General features: G+C 41.7%; 2 protein-coding genes across 2 annotated transcripts; both read right to left on the bottom strand.

Moving 5' to 3' along the window:
- Positions 1-229: 229 nt before the first annotated feature.
- On the bottom strand, positions 230-20,112 carry LOC139567461 (calcineurin subunit B type 1). Its single transcript, XM_071388792.1, has 6 exons — positions 19,852-20,112; positions 13,456-13,495; positions 3,534-3,710; positions 3,144-3,203; positions 2,705-2,889; positions 230-2,427 (listed from the first exon to the last, which is right to left on the bottom strand). The coding sequence occupies exons 1-6, from the start codon at positions 19,852-19,854 to the stop codon at positions 2,380-2,382; spliced, it is 513 nt and encodes a 170-aa protein (XP_071244893.1). The 5' UTR covers positions 19,855-20,112; the 3' UTR covers positions 230-2,379.
- Positions 20,113-20,653: 541 nt separating this feature from the next.
- On the bottom strand, positions 20,654-23,122 carry LOC139567475 (CB1 cannabinoid receptor-interacting protein 1-like). Its single transcript, XM_071388797.1, has 3 exons — positions 22,530-23,122; positions 21,776-21,920; positions 20,654-21,453 (listed from the first exon to the last, which is right to left on the bottom strand). The coding sequence occupies exons 1-3, from the start codon at positions 22,709-22,711 to the stop codon at positions 21,289-21,291; spliced, it is 492 nt and encodes a 163-aa protein (XP_071244898.1). The 5' UTR covers positions 22,712-23,122; the 3' UTR covers positions 20,654-21,288.
- Positions 23,123-24,845: the final 1,723 nt, after the last annotated feature.

Genomic DNA, 24,845 nt, shown 5'->3' with positions numbered 1-24,845 from the left:
TGTGGGGATACTAATCATCAATAAACACATTTCCCCTCCTACTTTCATAGGACAAATATCCCTTTGCTGCTGGTCTTTTAACAAACCGGCTGGCATTCTATTAAAGCGCATTCACACTTATTCTGCAGCGTGCCATCTCAAACTGCATACATTCTAACTGAAGCCTCATCTTGCAACGGCCATAATGCACACAGTACATGTATTGTCACACAATTCACAGCCTCTGTAACAACTTTCAAATCTTTTATTTTCATAGATGAAGTTTCAATGGTTCCCACAGCAGATGCAGCATGCAGAGATGGATAAGAAGAAAAGTCAAACCTAAGACTGAAACCGTTTTTTGCCTCCAGCCTATACCACCCCATAATAAAACACACACACACACAGAGATCCCTTTCATCCAATAGTGGACATATTTAGCACAAACCTAAAAAAAATAAACTAAGGAGGGAGTACTAATATAACAAATATCTGTAAAAATAAAAAGAAAAAAAATTACAGGGGAAAAACATCTTGAATGGTTTCTACCTGAAACAGAGTTGGTAGTCTACTCTGGGGCATAAGTGAAGATTTGCTAGAATAGAAGTGACAGAGATATCCAAAAGATTATAGTTGTTTAGAATAACAGTTACATGTAGTGGAGTTACTTTTAGTCATTTCCATATTAATTCAACATTTACCAATATTTTTTTTTGGCAACATCCATATATATGTTATTTTCATTCATGTTATAATATATTAACATTAAGATTCATATGTAAACAGAGCTTTTCAAAAAATGGATCTACATGCAAAAAGGGGGTGGGAAGAGAGAGAGCCCTCCGTGTCATGCAAGCACATCACAAGACTTTGGGGCCTTTTAGGATCTGATAAGAACCATCGTCGTGCGGGACGCCGTCGAAGAAAACAGCGGCGCGTGGTTGGCGGGCGCGTGCGGCACAGGATCACGCACTTGATCACCCGCCCGTTGGTGCATTCAGTTGAGCAAAAAAAAAGAAGAGCCTCAAACTGAAACACGTTTAATTACATAAAATGTATAGATACAAATAAAACCTGTTCTGTCTTGTCCCTTATCTCTGTGTAAAAAAAACAAACATTGGTAGCTTTGTAATAAAATGCCCTTGTTGGTTGCATCTTCTCAAGAAAAAAAAAGAATGGTCAGAGGTAGGGAGGAAGAAGGACAGCACACCTGTGACCTTGCACTATTACGTCAACTCACGGCAAGAGTCCATACAATGTTTGAGAAACCGAATTAAAGACGTTCATGAAATAAGCAAATTACATTGTCGAGAAGGCAAAATGTGTACGTTGAAATCAACGCCTCTCATAAGCCTAACCAACTTAACATCCCTCAATGTCCCAACTATAGCCTATTTACTGTAAGTTACCTCAGCTCTGCCTGTAGTTAAAGTTCACAAACATTTAAACCAAAAGCACGCATCTCTACTTCTATATGATAGTCTGTAACCAATCCATATCTAACTTAACATGGCTGACGTTGAAGCAATAAATACAAAACACATAATATTCTAACGGCCTGTGATGTCATACCATCCAGAATGAAGACTTGCTTTTTGTTGGAATAAGAGACTAAGGTGAAAATGATTCACATAACCAACCAGTGACTCAAAAAAGACTTGTCCTTGAAGTAAACCGTAAGCTTGTATGTGCATAAATGTAAATATTATTTTCTCTACTCCACTGCATCTTCAAAAGCAAGATGATAGATGTCCCTGACAATATAAACATGTATAGTGCACAATCCCCCTTATTAAAAAAGCTGTCTTACATGATCTTAAACTTAGCTGTTGAAAATATTGAGTGAAAGTAGAAGGAAAAGCATTAGCCTTAAATGTCAATCGGATTGTTTGAATCGTGCAGTGTGCACGTTGAAATAAGCAATTCTACCGAATTTTGATAGACGATATATACCATTATATTCAACCGGTTTATAATATGTTCTGATTGGCACTTCATGCTCTATTTTTGTGTTGTGTTTAAATCAAGTACATCACAGTTAACTACACCCCCCCCCCCAAAATCCAAGAGCAAAATAAATATGAAAAAAATCCCAACTGCCTCAAAATGAAAGAGAAACACACTAACCTTCCTCCACCAAACTGAAATACTCACTCAAGATAAAAAGCTGTCCTTCAGGCTCTTAAAGTGCTACACCGGGTTATTGAGAGAATTCATGTTCAATAACACTTACAAATGGTTGGCTTCAGAAGGCTCGGGTTGGAAAAAAAGGTGGCTTCACAGAGAAAAATACTTCCATTGAAAAATACACAGAGAGCGTTGCTGGGATGACGCCTTGAGCAGATCCTCAGAAATGGAGAAGAAAGCGAAAAGGTGTTTTGAGGGGGCCCGTGAGGTCAGTCACACGTCCACAACCATCTTTTTGTGTATGTCTAATCCTCCCACGACCTAATGGAAGACAGAGGGGCAAGAAACTGTCAGACGCAACAGACACCTTTGAATTTGAACAGAAGTGAGGTACTGTGATCATGGCAATATGATTGCAACATTTCAGAAAGTTCTGGAGTTTTTTTGTTGTTGCAGAAATCCTTGTTGGAGGATTCCTTCCCTACTGGTTCCAGAAATCCTCCAAATGAGATTTCTCAAAAACTTGTGAACATTTTATGGAAAGTTTCAGGAAATTTGCAACCCTACCACAGAGTAAAACGTTGTTTCTTCGACTCACCGCACAAAACTCCTCGAAGGATATTCTCCCATCGCCGTCTTTGTCTGCGTTGATGATGGTTTTGTCAACAATCTGCTGAAGCTGGGTGTCCTTTAAGTTGTTTCCCACCATCATCTTGAGGACCTGGAAGAGTTCTCCATTGGATATGTAGCCATCCTTGTCCATGTCATAGATCCTGAAGGCAACTATACGACAAGGGAAAGACGGAAGATTGGGTCAGACCTCTATTTGAAAAGGTTTTCAAAATATGCACATTGAGGGTTTTTGAAGAACCTCTGAACATCTGAGAAGGTGGATACATGTTCATACAGGCAATCAAATCACAAACATTTGCTTTATGAGCTCAGCATTGGTGTATCAACAAAAAGGTGGGTAATCGTTTTAAAATGGAGGAAACTTCACAGTGAAAGCAGTTGAGATTTGTTGGCATTATACTTACAGCGCAATTTCATCTCTTTATCACCTTTGACACTGAACTGGGAGACACCCTCAATGAATTCTGTCAAAACAATGTGAAGCCATTTTGAGTCAACCAACAATTAAAAGGACCGTAACAAGGACATGAATACACATCGGGTCGTAATTCCATTCCCTCAGTTGTATAAGAGCTAGAGGGTGCTTTCGAGGAAAATGCCCAACGGCACGACAAACTCTTTCACAACTTTTAAAGGCATTTTCTGATTTAAGTAGGTCAGCATAAAGTCATATTGCAGGCTAACACTTACTAGAAAAAAAACATTATACATTTAAGCATTTGGTTGATGATTTAATTTCAAGGTGAAACAGCACCTATCGTTATCCAAGGTGAACAACCCCATATCAGTCTTACCTTTGAAGTCGACTTCCCCATTGCCATCTGTGTCAAATATATCGATTACTCGCTGTACAAGGGGATTCTGTTGGAGTTCCGGTAAGGACATAAACTCTTCCACGCTCAAGGAGCCAGAGTTATCTAGGTCGAGTTTCTTAAATCTCTTTCCTAGCCTCTTAATCTCATCAGCATCAACTGAAATAGAAAAGGAGAGAGCAAGAAGGGCAGAATTTAAAAAAAAACTGTCCTATTCACATATAGGGGGAACAAAACTTACACAGCAGACTCCATTTTCTAGGGTAACTACCACCACCACTGGGTTTCGGAAGCAAACTTTCAGCACATGGGGAAAAGAAAACGGGTCGGGCAGGCCCGGCCACTTACATCTGCTGTTATGGTCCTTTGCTGCCTTTAGAATCGATTCACCTGTCCCCGATTGATTCTTACCCGATTTCTTGCGAGCGCTGGCCATAGCATAGCCGTCTCAAGCTACTGCCCACCTAGTGTAGTTTGATACTGGTGGCCAACCTTGAGCTACAGTAGCAGCATACCTCTCGGTTCCCCACTCTAAGCTCTTTCACTGTGTCATGTGACGCCTCCTTTACACACTAATCACTGGACTGATATCCATTAATCGTAACGTGGACACAACAGCATGAGGTGGACTTAAGTGTGAGCTGTAATGAGGGCGGGACTTCACAGAATTAACCTTTCCCCCGGTGCTGCTCTGTGTACAATGCTTGATCCAGTTCTCCGTTTAGCGTTTAAACACCATATCATTTTTTTTTTTAAACGTTTAATTCGACATACACTACCGATCAAAAGTTCGGGGTCACTTAGAAATGTCCTTGTTTTTGAAAGAAAAGCACATTTTTTGTCCATGAAAATAACATAAAATGTATCAGAAATACAGTGTAGACATTGTTAATGTTGTAAATCACTATTGTAGCTGGAAACAGATGATTTTTAATGGAATATCTACATAGGTGTACAGAGGCCCATTATCAGCAGCCATCACTCCTATGTTCCAATGGCACGCTGTGTTAGCTAATCCAAGTTTATCATTTTAAAAAGGCTAATTGATCATTAGAAAACCCTTTTGCAATTATGTTAGCACAGCTGAAAACTGTGTGCTAATTAAAGAAGCAATAAAACTGGCCTTCTTTAGACTAGTTGAGTATCTGGAGCGTCAGCATTTGTGGGTTCGATTACAGGCTCAAAATGGCCAGAAACAAAGAACTTTCTTCTGAAACTCATCAGGTCTATTCTTGTTCTGAGAAATGAAGGCTATTCCATGCGAAAAATTGCCAAGAAACTGAAGATCTGGTACAACGCTGTGTACTACTCCCTTCACAGAACAGCGCAAACGGGCTCTAACCAGAATAGAAAGAGGAGTGGGAAGCCCCGGTGCACAACTGAGCAAGAGGACAAGTACATTAGAGTGTCTAGTTTGAGAAACAGACGCCTCACAAGTCCTCAACTGGCAGCTTCATTAAATATTACCCGCAAAACACCAGTCTCAACGTCAACAGTGAAGAGGCGACTCCGGGATGTTGGCCTTCTAGGCAGAGTTGCAAAGAAAGAGCCATATCTCAGACTGGCCAATAAAAAGAAAAGATTAAGATGGGCAAAAGAACACAGACATTGGACAGAGGAAGATTGGAAAAAAGTGTTATGGACAGACTAATCTAAATTTGAGGAGTTCTGATCACAAAGAACCTTTGTAAGACGCAGAAAGAAATGAAAAAATGCTGGAGGAGTGCTTGACGCCATCTGTCAAGCATGGTGGAGGCAATGTGATGGTCTGGGGGTGCTTTGATGGTGGTAAAGTGGGAGATTTGCACAGGGTAAAAGGGATCTTGAAGTAGGAAAACTATCACTCCATTTTGCAACGCTATGCCATACACTCTGGACAGCGCTTAATTGGAGCCAATTTCCTCCTACAACAGGACAATGACCAAAAGCACAGCTCCAAACTATGCACAAACTATTTAGGGAAGAAGCAGTCAGCTGGTATTGTGTCTATAATGGAGTGGCCAGTCACTGGATCTCAACCCTATTGAGCTGTTGTGGGAGCAGCTTGACCGTATGGTACGTAAGAAGTGCCTATCAAGCCAATCCAACTTGTGGGAGGTTCTTCAGGAAGCATGGGGTGAAACCTCTTCATATTACCTCAACAAATTGACAACTAGAATGCCAAAGGTCTGCAAGGCTGTAATTGCTGCAAATGGAGGATTCTTTGATGAAAGCAAAGTTTGAAGGACACATTTATTATTTCAATTAAAAATGATTATTTATAACCTTGTCAACATCTTGACATTTTGCAACTCATTTCATGTATGTTTTCATGGAAAACAAGGACATTTCTAAGTGACCCCAAACTTTTGAACGGTAGTGTATATGATAAATATTCCAGTAGTTTGTTAACATGATCAACCTCGCACTAGTATTAAATCACCTGCTGAGTCTCATTGTAAATAACAAGCTATTTCTATCAGTCCTAGTGGCACAATTCATATCTACAGACTCAGTCTTTTGCGTCAGCTTTATTTGACAGTTACAGACAATCCCAAGTTTCTCTCTGACCCGATATGGGTTGGGTTTGCTGAGCCGCTCCTCTGGGCACCTCAACATGCCAGTTGTGTCTTAGTCAGCAGCGTTGTACCACGATGACAGGCTTAACAAGTAGGAACCAACTGCTGCCATAATCGAGACCCACCACTAGATGTACCACAACAAGTGAGTGGCGTGTCACAAGAACTCCAATAATACTATGGTGGCTGTGTGTGCGCTGCCAATACAGCACTACACTGAAAACTGATGCCATTTTACATCTATATGTGAGCATTCTCTTGGTCTAAGCATGGCTAAGTGGCTGGCCTATATGAATGAACTGGCTTTTATGACATGGACAGCTTAGTTTGCGGCCATTAGATATTTCCCAGTCACCCCGAATTCCTGTTGTAGGGTGTAGACAACACTGTTAGCAGCACCTTACGATGTGGGCAGGGCATTGCTCAATAAAGACAGGAAATCCCCCAGATTCCTCAGTGCCAGGGGGTCCTTCAGTTGATTACAAGGTCAGCATTAATTCTAAAATGATACATATAGAAACTAAATCAAACAAAATGCTTCAATTCAACTCCGGCTAAAGAGAAGTAGAACATCTATTTTAAAAGTATTGTCAATTTTGCTTGGTTAATATTCATGCTTGCTTCCAGCTAGATGGATACAAAAGCATTTTTCTTTTACAAAACGCTAGAACCTGTCCAATTTATACCACACTTGTTTTCGGGCAAATAGCCTCGTGGAGAACTAGGCTTCCCTAGACGGAAAGCCTGGTGAAGTCAAATGGTAGAAAGTAGCTAAAGAATTGTTGGAAACACAGTGACGTCTCACGTGTCAAACCAATCAAATGCCTTGCTTGGGCGGAGCTCCAAAAAAGGTGCCCACTTATAAATTCTCCTTTTTTTTGTACAGCGTTCAAGCAGAGAAGTAGTAATGCCTTCATCGACTCGATTGTGTGTATAGAGCACACTTCTGGCAAAACATCGTTCCGTTTTTACTCTAGGGTTTCTTCAATTTTATGCAATGTTGCAAACTAGCATACGGAACAACTCTCTGCAAAATGTGTCCTACCAAATTGGAAAACAAACAAGCACCGCCTTTCTACAGGCATACGGGGGCAGGGTTCTTGAAATCTAACATCCAATCAAAATGTAGCCGCTTAATTAAGCGGCCCATTCTAGGCGTTTTGGCTAATAGAACATTTTGGATGGCTACGTGAGACTACCAGGCAACAGGTGCTTAAGCATTGGTAATATCATATATCTACACCAAGAACCTTATTCACTATATGGAAAAGTAATTGAAGACAAATCAATATAAGCCAGAAAGTGATCCTTATGCACTCTTTTCCAGCCCCCAAAATCCCTTCTGTAGTAGTCCAACATGGAGACAAAGAAGGATGCCATTGAAAATCATTTGGATATAGCCAGCCCATTTTAGTTAAACTGATTTAACATACAACTTAATACATTTCAGCGTTAATGATGGACTAACTCTTGTATACAAGTTGCTAGACGAACTGAGAAAAGATTCAAAATACCTCAATAGCTCCTCCCCTGACACAACCTCTTTAGTGGGTACACAAAAATGCAGCTGCAGAGGTACAGGCCCCAACAGCACTGCATTAATTCAATTACACAGGCACAACAGCATATACCAGACAGCGCTGGGTACCATTCTGTCCGTGTATACAATCCACGAGTGTAGCTCAAATAGATAGAGGGAAAAAAGTATTTATAGCAGAGAGAGAGAGAGAGAGAAACACCCCTCACTCCACACACACAGCTAAACGGCTGGTGCTGCCCTCCCCTCGGGAAACCCCTAGCAACAAGGAAACCCAGCTAGCTAACATACAGAAGGGGGGAGGGTATTTTGAGGGCTGCAGTCAGACAGCCAGCTGGAGAGGCTTTCAACACAAACTGAGCTGCAGAAGGAGACGGTGTGCTGCATTCACAAAGGTGTCATCATTCGGCTCACTGGGCCTCATTTCCCTCACAACCAATGACCACACATACACAACAGCAAGTAAGCTAATGCGGAAGCCAGTGCAGTCAAGTGTGCGCTTGAGAGTTCGGAGACTGTCTTCGAGTCCTCATGAATCAAGCCCCGGTTATGATATTTTAGGAACAGGGTTACCTCCACAAATGGGGTTTATCAATAATTTGTTATGTTAGTGTTACTAGCATTCAGGCAGGTGTCAATATTTGGCCCCATAAGAGTCTAAATAGTACTTTCATAGTAATTCTAGACACTGGCTTGCTCTAGAGACCTGTAAACAAATAATGTCCCCCCTTATATCTCTCTAACGGCTACGCAAGCTAGCCAACGAGCTAGTCAACATCACACCTATGAACCAAACACGCATCTGAAAAGAGGCAGATAATGAGCCAGTAGCGGTGACTACGTTGCCATTTACGTGAAGGGCCTTACGATGAGTGCCATCTCAATGGGCTGCCATCTCTCTTAAATTCACTGCCGCAGAAACACAACCCCTCCTATATGTGGGCAAGTCACGCCGCTGATCTTACTGAAAAAGCAGCACCCACTGGGGCGCATCAAAGCACTGCAGCTCTCCCAAACAGCCGAATAAATACTCTCAGCTCTCTCCCTCTACAACGGCTATTCCCAAACTGAGGTACGTGCAATGCCGTCGGGGGTACGCCAAATAAAAATGTGATTCACATTTTCAAACAGTCCATTTAGATTTTCCAACGGGGCTAAACATTTGGGTGCAAATTTTCTCTCTCGCCAGAGTCGCCTTGTTTCACTGCCAAAAATGTAAACCACCTAGTGTTCACCGAAATAACAACACAGTGTCAAATACAGGTAGCCTAGTAAAATAATTAACATCCAATCACATTAACCGTTACTCTCTCGCGGGAATTCCACTAACGGTCAGTATGTAGCCAAACATAGCTGCTGCTCATTCCATTTGCTCGAAAATTGATGGTTATTGATGTATTTTTATTTTTTACCGTTATTTTACCAGGTAAGTTGACTGAGAACACGTTCTCATTTGCAGCAACGACCTGGGGAATAGTTACAGGGGAGAGGAGGGGGATGAATGAGCCAATTGTAAACTGGGGATTATTAGGTGACCTTGATGGTTGAGGGCCAGATTGGGAATTTAAATAAGGCCCGCGTCCATAGAGACACATACCAGCTCTACTGGTAGTACTGCTACTACCAGCAATACTACACCTGCACCTGTCGACGACACAAGTTGTTCTGCTTCCATGAGCACATCCAATGTTAGCATCAGTAATCCTACATTGCTAGCCCAGCTAGCATGGACACTGCCAGTTGTGAATCTGATGCAGCCGAAGAGCTACTGCCCCCTTACCCGGGAAAGCACCCAACAACAGACAGGGACGTTGGACCATCAAAGAGGCGCAAATATAATGAGAACTACATTGATTTGGGGTTCACTTATATTGGAAGTAGTGCCTTTCCTCAGCCACGGTTTGTGATATGTCCAAAAGTACTCTCAACTCGATGAAACCTTCACTCTTGCGTAGATATTTAGAAACTAAACATGCCAGTTTGAAAAATAAGCCACAGGAGTTTTTTGGAGCGAGAATTAAGACGACTTTCGAGTAGTAAGACATGTATAAAAGATACCATTAATAAGAAGGGGCTAAAAGCGCTTATATGGTGAGCTACTGAGTGGCTAGGACAAGCAAGCCTCATATTATTGTGGAGGACTTAATTCTTCCTGCTACCGCAGATATGGCTGGGACAATGTTGGGGGAAAAGGCCAAAAAAACAATAGACAATGCCTTCATAAAACAACACTGTTTCACGACGCATCAGTGACATGGCAGGAGATGTTTTGAAACAATTACTGCTTCGAATACAAGCCAGTGAATTCTATGCGTTACTGCTGGATGAGTCAACAGACGTGGCGGTCCTGGCACAGCTCCTGGTATATGTCCGTTACGTTTATGGGGGGGTCAATTAAGGAAGACATCCTCTTCTGCAAACCATTGGAAACCAGGGCAACATGACACAATATTTTTAAAGTACTGGACAGCTTTGTGACATCAAATGGACTTTTGTGGCCAAGATGTGTTGGTATCTGTACTGATGGCGCAAAAGCCATGACAGGGAGACATAGTGAAGTGGTAATGCGCGTGCAAGCAGTCGCTCCCGACGCCACATGGGTACATTGCAGCATCCACCGAGAGGCTCTTGCTTCCAAGGGAATGCCTGACAGCTTGAAAGACGTTTTGTACACTACAGTGAAAATGGTTAACTTTGTTAAAGCAAGGCCCCTGAACTCTCGTATTCTCTGCACTATGCAATAATATGGGCAGAGACTAAGTAACGCTTATACAGCATACAGAAGTGCACTGGTTATCAAGGTGCAAAATATTGACACTTTTTTAAATTGAGAGACGAGCTTAAAGTTTTTACTGACCATCATTTTCACTTGTCTGACCGCTTGCATGATGACTGGCCTATCTCAGTTTTTTCTCACCTGAAAGATCTGAATCTAGGATTACAGGGACTCTCCGCAACTATATTCAATGGGCGGGACAAAATTGAGGCTATGATTAAGAAGTTGGAGCTCTTCTCTGTCTGCATTAACAAGGACAACACACAGGTCTTTCCATCATTGTATGATTTTTGTGTGTGCAAATGAACAAGCTTATGGACAATGTCAAATGTGATATAGCGAAGCACATGAGTGAGCTGGGTGCGCAATTACGCAGGTACTTTCCCGAAACGGACGACACAAACAACTGGATTCATTATCCCTTTTATGCCCTGCCTATCTGAACAAGAGAGCCTAATCGAAATTGCAACAAGCGGTTCTGTGAAAATGTAATTTAAATTAGAAGCCACTGCCAGATTTCTGGATAGGGTTGCGCACAGAGTATCCTGCATTGGCAAATCACGCTGTTAAGACACTGATGCCATTTGCAACCATGTACCTATGTGAGAGTGGATTCTCGGCCCTCACTAGCAAACACTAAATACAGGCACAGATTGTGTGTGGAAAATGATTTAAGACAGACTCTCCAATACAACCCAACATTGCAGAGTTATGTGCATCCTTTCAAGCACACCCTTCTCATTAACCTGTGGTGAGTTATTTGTTAATCAAAAATTGTGAATAAGGTTTTATATGTAAGATGGCTAAATAAAGAGCCAAATTGATTATTATTTGTGCCCTGGTCCTATAAGAGCTCTTTGTCACTTCCCACGAGACGGGTTGTGACAAAAACTCACACTCATTCTTATGTTTAATAAATGTATTGTATAGTGTGTGTGGCAGGCTTACAATGATGGCAAAAAACAACATTTGAGAGTGTGCTGACCCTGGTGCTAGCTGCTGGAGGTTGAATGTTTGAAGAGGTACGGGACAATAAAAAGTTTGAGAACCACTGCTCTACAATATATGGGAAGTTAGTTTGTCTTGATGTGCCGGTTTGTAGCTCAATTTAGATGTTTATTATCTCGTTTTATATACATAATGTTTTTGTGATTGGAATGTGCCTGTGTGAATATGTTTACAAAAAACAAGTAAATACAACCTGTCTACTATACAGATGCAGACACTTATAGTTTGATGAAGAACAGATCATGAATTTCTCAAAAGAACACGGTGGCCGTCTGTGTATATACATGCATATTTGTGTGTGTGTGTGTACCCATGCTGCACCACCATAGCTCTCAGGGAGGGGAGGTGAATAAACACTGACAAGTCTTTTTACTCTCGATGCACCTCAAATCGTTTTGATACAATACAATTTACTTCAAAGGGCTAATTGAGGTGCTGAATGACCTGAGCAGGTCCGTTGTTGAACAGTGGGTACTACTACAGAAAAACAGAAGTCTGCAACTCAATTGAAGGTGTTAAGCAGGGAGTCACCATGTTGTTTTCTTGATGCAAAAAACAGTCTATGCAGGGCCAGTAGAGTTTTGTCTGCTAAGCCACAGCTTCAGCCTTAACCCTCCGAGTAGAAGTTGCCCCTCTGATAGAATCAGCTTCCCCATATCCAACCTTCACCATTCGGGATAAAAGACTGAACTGACCAGCATTCTAAGGGTCCACTAACGAACGCCCTGACTAGGGATCTGGGTGACCTACCAGTGTTCAGACCCTGCCAGTTCAGAGCACACAGCTGATTTAAGGCTGTGCGCCTTCTTGACACGGTGAACAGCTGCCCCACGCCCTGCTCCCAGGAGGGAGGGGGGAAGAGACTCCCCAAAATACCCCACTGTGGGGAAGTCCATCGGCTGGCTGAGGTTTGAGACACCTGTCGAAGTCTCTTGTTTTTGATTGTCCTGCAGGTGCGCAACCCAGACGTGACTCTGTAAACACAGGTGTGTTTTAATGATGGAGGTTGTGTCAGCTGGTCCATGGGACCCCTAAATCAACTCCAGAAAGTTTAACTGTCTACTTGCACTCTACGTTATAGTCAGGTCTCTCTCAAAATGACTGAAAACCGAGCATTTGGCATTTGCTTTTCCAGTCAAACACATTCTGTAAAAGACTGGGCAGGGAGAAACAGAGAGAGGGAGATTGTTCTGGGTTTCAAGGCAAGTAAAGTAAAAAGTGCCGTCGTAAATCACGGTCCGACGGCCACCCCTGTGACACCTAGCATAACAGCTCGTTAGGGAGGTGCAGAGGTGGGCCCCCTGCGCCGTTTTCCCACCCCCCCAGAACACACTCGACACCGGCCAACATTGACGTCCGAGCTCCGGCTCTGCACGCCACAATCCTCCACAGGAGGGAGTTCCTGAAAAAGACCCTGAAAGTTCAGTCCTGAAACTCTAATTAGCCCCCTTTTCTCTTGAGGGGTGGGGGGGATTGATGAGGGTGGAGGGATGGTGCAGCAGAGCGACAAACCAATTAAAAATGGAATATAACTCAGACTAAAAATAAATAAGGCTCTCCCACCAGCCCTGAAACTGACCTTTATGAGGGGGGAGGCATTTTTAGATGTGGCAGCAAAGTGCTCACGCCTCCCAGCAGCGTCTGAGACTGGGTCACACTGTGAAGGGCTGAGGCCTGAAGAATGCAGTATAGCGTGTGGTGATGTATATATTGGTCTGCTCAACGTTGGCTGTCATATTGATTCCTCCGGCCGGACCAGTGTCCCAGACTTATGTGAACTGCAACGTCTATGGTAGATTCTGGCCTTTGAGTTGACTGGGCGGTCACTCTTTAAAACCAGAGACAATGCAATCCCATAGCCTAAACTTTTTGACGTCAAAATTGTTCTCAGTCAATGTATTTACATGCATTCATTTTTATGTATTTACATGCAGAAATTAAGATGAATCTCCAGTCATTTCTGAATATTACATACAGGGCAGCCCACAGCTGATATTGTTGCCAGCGATAATCTCAAATACTTACAGTGTGTACACATCTCCAAGGGATAACTTGCTTCGTTTCCCTAGAAAGGAAGAGGAAAAATTGTGAGAATGACGTTCCAATTTAATGACAGGAAACCATAACATAACATTTACCATTAAAATCTGTATTTTCTTCAAATATAGGAATTATGTTGCTATAATAAGATGGCATTTGTACCAAGGGTCTGAAATATTGCCATTTACCATTGCAACAAGTCTCCCTGGACAGACCAACTTAGCGTTCCCCATTGTCTTAGTGACTATCTAGGTAGTTGTGGGGGGGGGGGGGGGGGGCACTGGTTGTTGAGTGGTGACAATCTCATGTAAAGACCCGATTGTATACTACTATATCAACATTGACACATGAAAGTGATGAAATGCTAATATGTTGATGTGAGCTTTGTACGTTAATAGGGAAACAAAATGAACAGACTGGTACAATATCCTGCCACCTGCCCCTAAAACGGCAGGTAGATTTGAAACTCGTTCTCGGTCCATCCCACTCTAGGCATTCTGTTTATCCCTAAGAAGTGGCATTCTCCATTATGCATGAGAACAACAGAATGAACTGGATTCTGCCAGAGCTGGAAATTAGGGCAATCTATTGCCTTTGCCTTACCGCATCTCTGTGGGTCATAAACAAATTGAAAAAGGCTGAGAGGAAGGCTTTGACTTCCTCATTAGATAAAGACTTGGGCCTTGACTGAACATCTAGCCAAAAGGGGGCATGGACTATCCTAAATGCCTCAAAATAACTATCCATTTAAATCAAAGTTAAAACATTTTAGCGCATCATCTCCTGAATATCTTAGAGCACTTCTGTGGCTCAGTTGGTAAGAAGCATTAGCAACGCAAGGGTCATGGGTTCAGTTCCTGCTCGGGTCACATATACAGTGCATTGGGGAAGTATTCAGACCCCTTGACCTTTTCCACATTTTGTTACGTTACAGCTTTATTCTAAAATTCAATCTACACGCAATACCCCATAATGACAAAGCAAAAACAGGTTTAGACATATTTGCAAATGTACCTTATTTACATAAGTATTCAGACCCTTTGCTATGAGACTCGAAATTGAGCTCAGGTGCATCCTTTTCATTTATCATTTTTTAGCTGTTTCTACAACTTGGAGTCCACTTATGGTAAATTCAATTGATTGTTTCTATCCAAATCATGTCCACACACACCTATCTACGTATATAAGGTCCCACAATTGACAGTGCATGTCAGAGCGAAAACCAAGCCATGAGGTTGAAGGAATTGTCCGTAGAGCTCAGAGACAGGATTGTGTCGAGGCACTGATCTGGGGAAGGGTACCAAAATATGTCGGCAGCATTGAAGGTCCAAAAAAACACTCTGCCGTCCATCATTCTTAAATGGGAGAAGTTTGGAACAACCAAGACTCTTCCCAGAGCTGGGCGCTCGGCCAAACTGAGCAATCGGGAGAGAAGGGACTTGGTCAGGGAGGTGACCAAGAAACTGATGGTCAATCTGACAGAGCTCCAGAGTTCCTCTGTGGAGATTGGAGAACCTTCCAGAAGGACAACCATCTCTGCAGCACTCCACCAATCAGGCCTTTATGGTAGAGTGGCCAGACTCCTCAGTAAAAGGCACATGACAGCCCGCTTGGAGTTTGCCAAAAGCACCTAAAGGACTCGCGGACCATGAGAAACATGATTCTCTGGTCTGATGATTGAACTATTTGGCCTGAATACCAAGCGTCACGTCTGGAGGAAACCTGCCACGATCCCTACGGTGAAGCGTGGTGATGGCAGCATCATGCTGTAGGGATGTTTATCAGCAGCAGGGCCTGGGAGACTAGTCAGGACAAGGGAAAGATAAATGGTGTAATGTACAGAGAGATCCTTGATGAAGTCCTGAGCGCTCTGAAGCAGGTTCTCAGACTTGGGCGAAGGTTCACCTTCCAACAGGACAACAATCCTAAGCACACAGCCAAGAAAATGCAGAAGTGGCTTCAGGACAAGTCTCAAAATGTCCATGAGTGGCCCGGCTAGATCCCGGACTTGAACCCGATTGAACATCTCTGGAAAGACCTGAAAATAGCTGTGCAGCGACGCTTCCCATCGAACCTGACAGAGCTTGAGAGGATGTGCAGAGAAGAATGGGAGAAACTCCAAATACAGGTGTACCAAGCTTGTAGCATCATACCTAAGAAGACGAGGCTGTAATCGCTGCCTAAGGTGCTTCAACAAAGTACTGAGTAAAGGGTGTGAATACTTATGTAAATGTGATATCAGTTTATTTTTAACACATTTGCAAACATTTCTGCAAACCTGTTTTTGCTTTGTCATTATGGTGTATTGTGTGTAGATTGATGAGGAAAAAACAAACAATTTAATCAATTTTAGAATAAGGCTCTAATGTAACAAAATGTGAAAAAAGCCAAGGAGTCTGAATACTTTCCGAATGCACTATATACTAAAAATCTATGTACAGTAAGTTGCTTTGGATAGAAGTGTCTGCCAAATGTTATACTGGCTAGCGAGGCTACATTGTGTAAATCCACACATCAACCAGAATGTGCTGATGAGGACTCTTTGGCAGATCTGAATCAGGATTTCAAGCCGAAATTAATTTTCTCTGTGATTAATAAAAAACAGCAAAAAGTAGGATACCTGTTTCGACTTGCTGCCGACCACAAAGCCCGTCATAACCCAAGACTGATCATTGACAGCCAGAAAGACATGGCCATGAGTCTTTCCATCTAGCTAAGCTTGGGATACAATACCAACAAAAATATGGCATGCATATAGGCTCCATATCCCATCATTTGAAGTCATAAAAGGAAATGTCAAGAAAAGCATCATTCAATTTGTTTCAAGACCAGGATTTTAGAATTAGGCTCAAACGTGCAGTGCATGTGACTAGTCACTACGACTGGTGTACGTTACTTTTGGTTTGGCGAATAGCAAAATGTAATTTCACATTTTCTTAATTTTATAATCGTCTAACCTCAACTCCAAGAAGCCCATACTCAGTGTTTTCAAATCACTGACACAGTAGTGTTGATGCTGCAATAGTACTGTGCCTCTGACTTCAGGTCACACAGAGCATTAAATTAAAGTGGATCGAGGGGTTTAGGATTACACCATTTACTTGGTGTAAGGTCATGTCTGTGTGGTGAGAGTTGTAGAGTTGTAGAAGTAAAGCTAGTTTTGTAGTTATAACATTGCAAAATGGTGGGAGGGCAGATGGGTGGGATTTAGGCCTAACTCAACTGTGTAATTTGTACCACAAACATAAAAAGAACAATGATCTTGTTACTTTATTTTCAACATCCTTCCCTTCAGGCAACTCATATGTCAAGAATCATTTTTTTTTTTTTGTCTAGGCCTATTCAACATTGTTACCAGTTAGAACTCACATTACTACAACTGGGTTTGGAAAGTGAGGAGTATTTTCTTCCAAAACCATCCCCTTTGTTTTATCTAAAACATCTGTATTAAGGGTTAAGAAAAGGCAAGCCAGTCTCCTGATACGCATTGTATTGAAAAACTGTTACAGTATATGCCAAGGCTGGTAGTAGGCTACACATTTTGCTTGTGAGCAACATGACAGCATTATCTGTCAAGTGCTAAGAACTTCAAACATTTTATGAAAATGTGATATATTGCAGCGATAGCCTAATACACTTGACTTCAGCACTTTTCACTGAGATCCGGCTTACAATAAGAATGTGGTTTCAAAGAGACAGCTTGAGTGTACAATCCATCTACCAATAGAATCCATTTAAACCAAATCAGCGTCATCCCGAGTCCTGGCTGCCTACAGCGACAGCCTATAGGAGTATACAGTACACTGAACAAAAATATAAAACGCAACATGCAACAATTTCAAAGATTTTACTGAGTGACAGTTCATAATAACGAAATCAGTCAATTGAAATAAATGCATGAGTTACTAATCTATGGATTTCACATAACTGGGAATACAGATATGCATCTGGTCAGATACCTTAAAAAATAAAAGGGTGTGGTTTCCAGATACTGAAAACCAGTCAGTATCTGGTTTGACCGTCATTTGCCTCATGGTACGTGACACATCTACTTCGCATAGAGTTTATCAGGCTGTTGATTGTGGCCAGTGGAATGTTGTCCCACTCCTCTTCAATGGCTGTGCCAAGTTGCTGGATATTGGCAAGAACTAGAACACTGTCGTACATGTCAATCCAGAGCATTCCAAACATGCTGAATGGGTGACATATCTGGTGAGTATGCAGGCCATGGAAAAACTGACATTTTTCAGCTTCCAGGAATTGTGTACAAATCCTTGCGACATGGGGCCGTGCATTATCATGATGAAACATGAGGTGATGGCGGCGGATGAATGGCACGACAATGGGCCTCAGGATCTCGTCACGTTATCTCTGTGCATTCAAATTGCAATCGCTAAAATGCAATTGTGTTTGTAGTCCGTAGCTTATGCCTGCCCATACCATAACCCTACCGCCGACATAGGGCACTCTGTTCACAACATTGACATCAGCAAACCGCTCACCCACACAACACTATACACGCTGTCTGCCATTTGCCCGGTACAGTTGAAACCAGGATTAATCCGTGAAGAGTACACTTATCCAGCGTGCCAGTGCCATTTGAAGTTGAGCATTTGCCCACTCAAGTCGGTTACGACGCTGAACTGCAGTCAGGTCAAGACCCTGGTGAGGACAACGAGCACGCAGATGAGTTTCCCTGAGACGTTTCTGACAGTTTGTGCAGAGATTCTTCGGTTGGGCAAACCCACAGTTTCATCAACTGTCCGGACGATCCCGCAGGTGAAGAATCCGGACGTGGAGGTCCTAGGCTGGCGAGGTTACAGATGGTCGGTTGGACGTACTGTCAATTTCTCTAAAACGACGTTGGAGGTGGCTTATAGTAGAGAAATTAACATTAAATTATCTGGCAACAGCTCTGGTGGCCATTCCCGCAGTCAGCATGCCAATTGCACGTTCCCTCAAAACTTAAGACATCTGCCGCATCGTGCTGTGTGACAAAACGGAACATTTTAGTGGCCTTTTATTGTCCCCAGCACAAGGTATACCTGTGTAAAGATTGTGCTCTTTAATCAGCTTCATGATATGCCACACCTGTCAGGTGGATGGATTATCTTCGCAAAGAAGAAATGCTCACTAACAGGGATGTAAACACATTTGCGCACAACATTTGAGAGAAATAAGCTTTTTGGTAAATTTGGGGGTTATTTTATTTCAGCTCATGAAACACGGGACCAACACTTTACATGTTGCGTTTATATTTGTTAGAAGCAATTGTTCAGATCCTATAGGGTATTTGTGGTTGATGCATGTGTTTTTACTGAAACCACTATGCACACTTGGTCTGAGCTAAACGCGGGTGCTTCAGAAAGGCCGGTATGCATGCTTAATAATCAAGTGGCCCCATACATGGGCTATGCAAGTGCAAATTAATGTAGGCCTATGACTGTTGGAAATTGGGAGGAACAGGAAATGGTAATATGTCAATATTTTTTATTGGAACTGATGCAAATTGATATGACTTGAGGTAGCACTGAAACTGTATCTGGTCTTCTGCAATGCATGTCATTTTAAAGCCATTTCTTCAGATCCCTGTACCAGGACTGGTAAAAATTAAATTTAAATAATGCAACGAGAGGTAATATATAGAAAATGTAAGATAAGGTGGATCTTTGGGAAGCAATTGCTTCTTCCTGGAAATGTAGTTTAACATTTATAATGTGACTTACTAACTATAACGGTCCTGTTCTTTAACACATTTCCATGAGGAGTTAGCTAGCTGTATTGATTGGGGACCACCTTAACATACGGTGCAGCTCTCTTAAGTGACAACCAGGAAAAGTGCCCATTTGCTGTGGCTATGTTGTAACTAGTGCTCGTCCAGCCTAGTTGGACTTGCGTTATAAAGCGGAATATTGCCGATACAAAGTGAAAAGCGCATCTAATGTATGCGCAAATGGAAGGCGTGACAGCCTATCGATATTGTTAGTGTTGCCTGCTCGCTGGTTCGGAAACGAGACGATGTTTCACGTTTCCCCCACGAGCTCGCGCCATTATTCATGTGCCTATAGCTTAGCTAACTGGCTAGGTGGTTGATTTAGCTACTTGTCACACATTTGAGAAGTCTCAATATAGCTTTTCAGAACTCACCAGAATGCGATAAATAACCAAAACACAACGTTGGCCAAATTGTCATATATGTAAACATGAAATTGTGCGTGCAAAAATGTAACGCAACAAACGCTTTCAAGCTCATTTGGTCGGAAGAATAGTACGTAGTGTAAGCAAGATGTAGGAAAGGCTTGAGAGCTATGCATGCGTATAGTGTAAGATTTTGTTCACATTTGGTTCAACACTAGAATAGCAAGCTATAGTTTTCCTTACCATTCTGTCGGTTGGGTGTCTTCACCTGGTGAGCAAGGGAAACAATTTGAAAGGACGACGTTGCACAATCAATTAAGACTATGTTTCAGGGAAATATTTCTAGTTGTAATAAATATAGACCAGCTTGACTTGCTCTCGCCTTTTCTCTTTACGGATGACGGATTCACTGCAGTAGCTACGGTGGAACCGCAGAGGAGGTTGTGTTGGTGTAGAGAGCGAGCGAGGTTGAAAGGCGAATAGGGGGAGGTGCGACTATACAGTACATCCGGGTACTCTGTCTATTTCTTTTAATGTATGTATGCCAACCATGTATTGTGACATTTATATAAAATTGTAGCCTATCCATCAATACATTTTTTAAGCGATGAGTTTAATGCTTTTCGACGTAGGCCTATGTCCTCATCCAGTTTCTAAACGCAGACCTATGCAGTAATGTTTAAATATGTGGAAAAATCGACCAATGAATATGAATGCCACACCTACGGACTTGCCCATAAAGATGTTTGGTTGTAAGATTGACTATTGCAGCTCTCTCTTTCACAGGCATGAATAGCCATACTGTGCTAGATTTAAAAGATGAGGCCTCATTTTTCTAACTGATTGGAATAGGATGTGCAAGTGGGCATGTGAATAAGGAAGCTTACACTGCTAATGAGGACAAGGAAGCAATGGCACAACTGTAGTCTATAAGCAGGCTTCTGAAATGAGAAATGGATCGTAAACACTTGGATCAATTTAAACAACAGCAACAACAAACTACTTATTCCAAATATTGCACAATTATGTTAATCAAGTACGCTAGTAACTGGTATGGGTTTATTTACTTCCACACTTTTCAATTACATTTATAACAGAACTGAACAGTTTAGGCAATCTGATATCATTTTGCATCTGAACAACAAAACCTTTAGGCATAGGATTATTCAGCCATGCATTTACAGAAGTAAACAGATGTTCAAAGGCTTAAACAACACTAGAACTAACACATAGGATAACACAAATATAATGTCAATTTATTCATACAACTCACATCACACACACTTCACAGGTAATAAGTCAGGTTAGATACATTTCCACCCGCAGCTGTCTTCAATCCTGGTCCAGGAGGGCCACAGCTTCTACTCGTGTGGCCAGAGCTGAGAGTCAACACAGCGGATGTTGTATAGCTGTGATTCCCAATGATATTGCTGATAATAACCTGACTATGTTTCTTGATTAAAACCAATTAAGAACAACCCCCGAGATCAGCCTGGTAGATAACTGCCCCCCTCTCTCTAAAACAGACAATTATGGTGCTCAGTGACTAGAAACGCATGCCTACGGTAAGTCTTTTTCCTCTTAATTTGATGGTAAAATAGTTATCGTGTGCAACTCATCTCCTCTGCTTGTTTTTCTTCCGTTACTGGGGCATTGGAAGGAGGAGTTGATTGGTGCTCCTCAATTGAACACCTCTTTGTTAATCCACATCAGGCTGCGCGTCTCATTGGGCTTGCATTCATACTCGATATTGGTGAATTTGTTCCCAAACTGGCATTGGTCTCGCTTGTAGTAGTTATAGTACTTTACCTGCCATATTGTCTCGAATTGGCCCGCCTTTCCAAACTGACACAAAAATACACAGAGAAAAGAAAGACATTAATGGAAGGGGCCTCAATCAGATGATGTTGTGGATTACTTTAAATCAATCAAACTGTATTTACTGTCTATAGCACATTGCTTACAACAACTGCATTTTGAAATGTCTGAAAAGAGTTTTGATAAGAGAATTGATGAGTTATTAGTGTTGATAATATCACTATTTTGAGTTAGGTCTAAATATGAGAAATTTTACATTTATATTGCCAGAAGACACCACTTAATTATCAATAACTCAGTTAGTTACCGCTTAGTTAAACAATTAGGATGAAGTATTCTACTGGATTACCTCTATGCTGACTTGGACAGGTTGCCTGTCCCCACTCTTGGTGTGAGGCACTCCCTCTGTGTCGTACTGTCCATGGTACACTACTGACTCCTCATCTTTGGACTGCTGCTCTAGAGGGATGGTGATACCTCCGATGTTCATGGTGCTGGGAATATATGAAACAGACCCTTTAGTTAGTGGGCATCATTCCCAACCCCACCCAATGGGCCTGTAGTCTACCTGATTATAGGCTAATGGTAGACCCATTTTAACTTTATTCTAGCTTGTTTGTTTGATTTCCTATGGCAGTGAATTTTTGAGATGTGAATCAACACGCAAAGGACACTTTCTGTCATCACCCTCCTTGGTTTGATTACAAATGCATTCACACACCGTGACAACACATTATTTATTAACGCAGAATATCCGTAGGCCCCCAGAAGGCTACTGTAGCCTATGCTATTGCATCCAGGCTGTAGCCTATGCATTGTAAAATAGCCTGTAAAATAGAGGGCATGCAGACATGCTTTTGCAATTAACCAATTTAGTGATACAGTACCATGCAGATACATTGGCCTGAATGTTAGAAAAACAACATTTGATCCAACACTCAGGGAAGGATATAGCGCATGCACAAGGCTGCATCCACAGACGCACTGTAATAGACTATAATAAGACTGACTGGTGAATTTAATGTGAGTGTATTGTAAACGAATTCAATATTACTAATGCACATTTCCAGTGGTTTTCTTGATATAGAGTGTTTTGTACTTACGTGGCATCAGTATTTCCCGGCTTCATAACCACCTCAACCTTATACTTCGATCCTGTAAGCAATTTTATTGTCCTGCTCTGGCCGAATCTGGTCCCATCCACCTTGAAAAACACCGGTCCATCATTCGGTTGAATTTTTAGAGCGATGGCAATATTTATAATCGGTGGAACATCGTCGACCATGATTGAAACGTAGCCTATTATGGTCTCGGGGCCCCCTATAATTATTAAAGAGAAAGCGGAATGATGCAGCGATGGTGCGTTTCTAAACGCACCAGAGAGAGGATGCTGTGACGTGTACAGCTGGCGAAAAGGGTAAAATCACTAACAATGATGGCTGCATCCCCCCGACACAGTTCCCCACTAAGGATAATCACCATACGGATTACAATTATCCATAGCCTTCTGCCATATATAGTCCTACAAATAAAGATCTGAATGCACGTAATTATACACTGAGTGTACAAACCATTAGGAACACCTTCCTAATATTGAGTTGCACCCTCTTTTGCCCTCAGAACAGCCTCAATTCGTCTGGGCATGGACTACAGGGCGTCGAAAGCGTTCTACAGCGATGCTGGCCCATTGTGACTCAAATGCGTTCCACAGTTGTGTCAAATTTGCTGGATGTCATTTGGGTGGTGGACCATTCTTGATACACACGGAAACATTTTGAGCGTTATTGACACACTCAAACCCTTGCGCATGGCGCCTACGTTCATACCCCGCTCAAAGGCACTTACCATGCCTTCAAAAAGTATTCACACCCCTTGAATTAAAGTGTTGTGTTTCAGCCTTAATTTTTATTTTACCTTTATTTTACCAGGCAAGTCAGTTAACCCACACATTCTATTATCTGTAAGGTCCATCAGTCGAGCAGTGAATTTCAAACACAGATTCAACCACAAAGACCAGGGGGGTTTTGCAATGCCTACAAAGAAGGGCACCTATTGGTAGATCTATTTATTTTAAATTAGACATTAAATATCCCTTTGAGCATGGTGAAGTTTTAATTAGCTTTTGACAGTGTATCAATACACCCAGTCACTACAATGATACAGGCGTCCTTCCTAACTCAGTTGCCGGAGACGAAGGAAACCGCTCAGGGATTTCACCATGAGGCCAATGGTGACTTTAAAACAGTTACAGAGTTTAATGGCTGTGATAGGAGAAAACTGAGGATGGATCAACAACATTGTAGTTACTCCTCAATATTAACTTAAATGACAGAGTGAAAAAAAGGAACAGAATAACAGAAACAAATATTCCATTAACCTACAGTGCATTTGGAAACTATTCAGACCCCTTGACTTTGTCTACATTTTGTTACATTACAGCCTTATTCTAAAATTGTTTAAATTGTTTCTTCATTCGACACACAATACCTTTTATAGACAGGTGTGTGCTTTTCCAAATCATGTCCAATTTACCCTAGGTAGACTCCAATCAAGTTGTAGAAACATCTCAAGGATGACCAATGGAAACAGGATGCACTTGAGCTCAATTTCGAGTTTCAGAGCAAAGGGTCTGAATATTAATCTAAATAAGGTATCTGCTTTTTATTTTTGAAAAATTTACAAACATTTCAAAAAAACAGTTTTCGCTTTGTCATTATGAGTTATTGTGTGTAGATTGATGAGGAAAACAATTAATTTAATCAATTTTAGAATAAGGCTGTAATGTAACAAAATATGGAAAAAGCCAAGGGGTCTGAATACTTTTCAAATGCACTGTAAATTAAAGAGTGAAAAGGAAGCCTGTACACAATAAACATATTCCAAAACATGCATTGTGTTTGCAATAAGGCACTGAAGTAAAACTGCAAAACATGTGGCAAAGAAATTCATTTTATGTCCTGAATGCAAAGAGTTATGTTTGGGGCAAATCCAATACAACACATCACTGAGTACCACTCTTCATATTTCCAAGCATGGTGGTGGCTGCATCATGTTATGGGTATGCTTGTCATCGGCAAGGAGTAAGGAGTTTTTTAGGATGAAAATAAACTGAATAGAGCTAACACAGGCAAAATCATAAAGGAAAACCTGGTTTAGTCTGCTTTCCAACAGACACTCGGAGACAAATATACCCTAGGGTTACAAAGATGGCATTGAATGTTTCTGAGTGGCCTAGTTACAGTCTTGACTTAAATCTCCTTGAAAATCTATGGCAAGACTTGAAATTGGCTATCTAGAAATGATCAACCCCCAACTTGACAGAGCTTGAAGAAGAAATAAAAAATATTAGATGCAAATATTGTACAATCCATGTGTGCAAAGCTCTTATGACTTACCCAGTAAAACTCACAGCTGTAATC

The sequence above is a fragment of the Salvelinus alpinus genome, chromosome 2 (assembly GCF_045679555.1).
Source record: "Salvelinus alpinus chromosome 2, SLU_Salpinus.1, whole genome shotgun sequence".
NCBI classification, from domain to species: Eukaryota; Metazoa; Chordata; class Actinopteri; order Salmoniformes; family Salmonidae; genus Salvelinus; species Salvelinus alpinus.
This window is presented reverse-complemented; position numbering and strand designations above follow the sequence as displayed.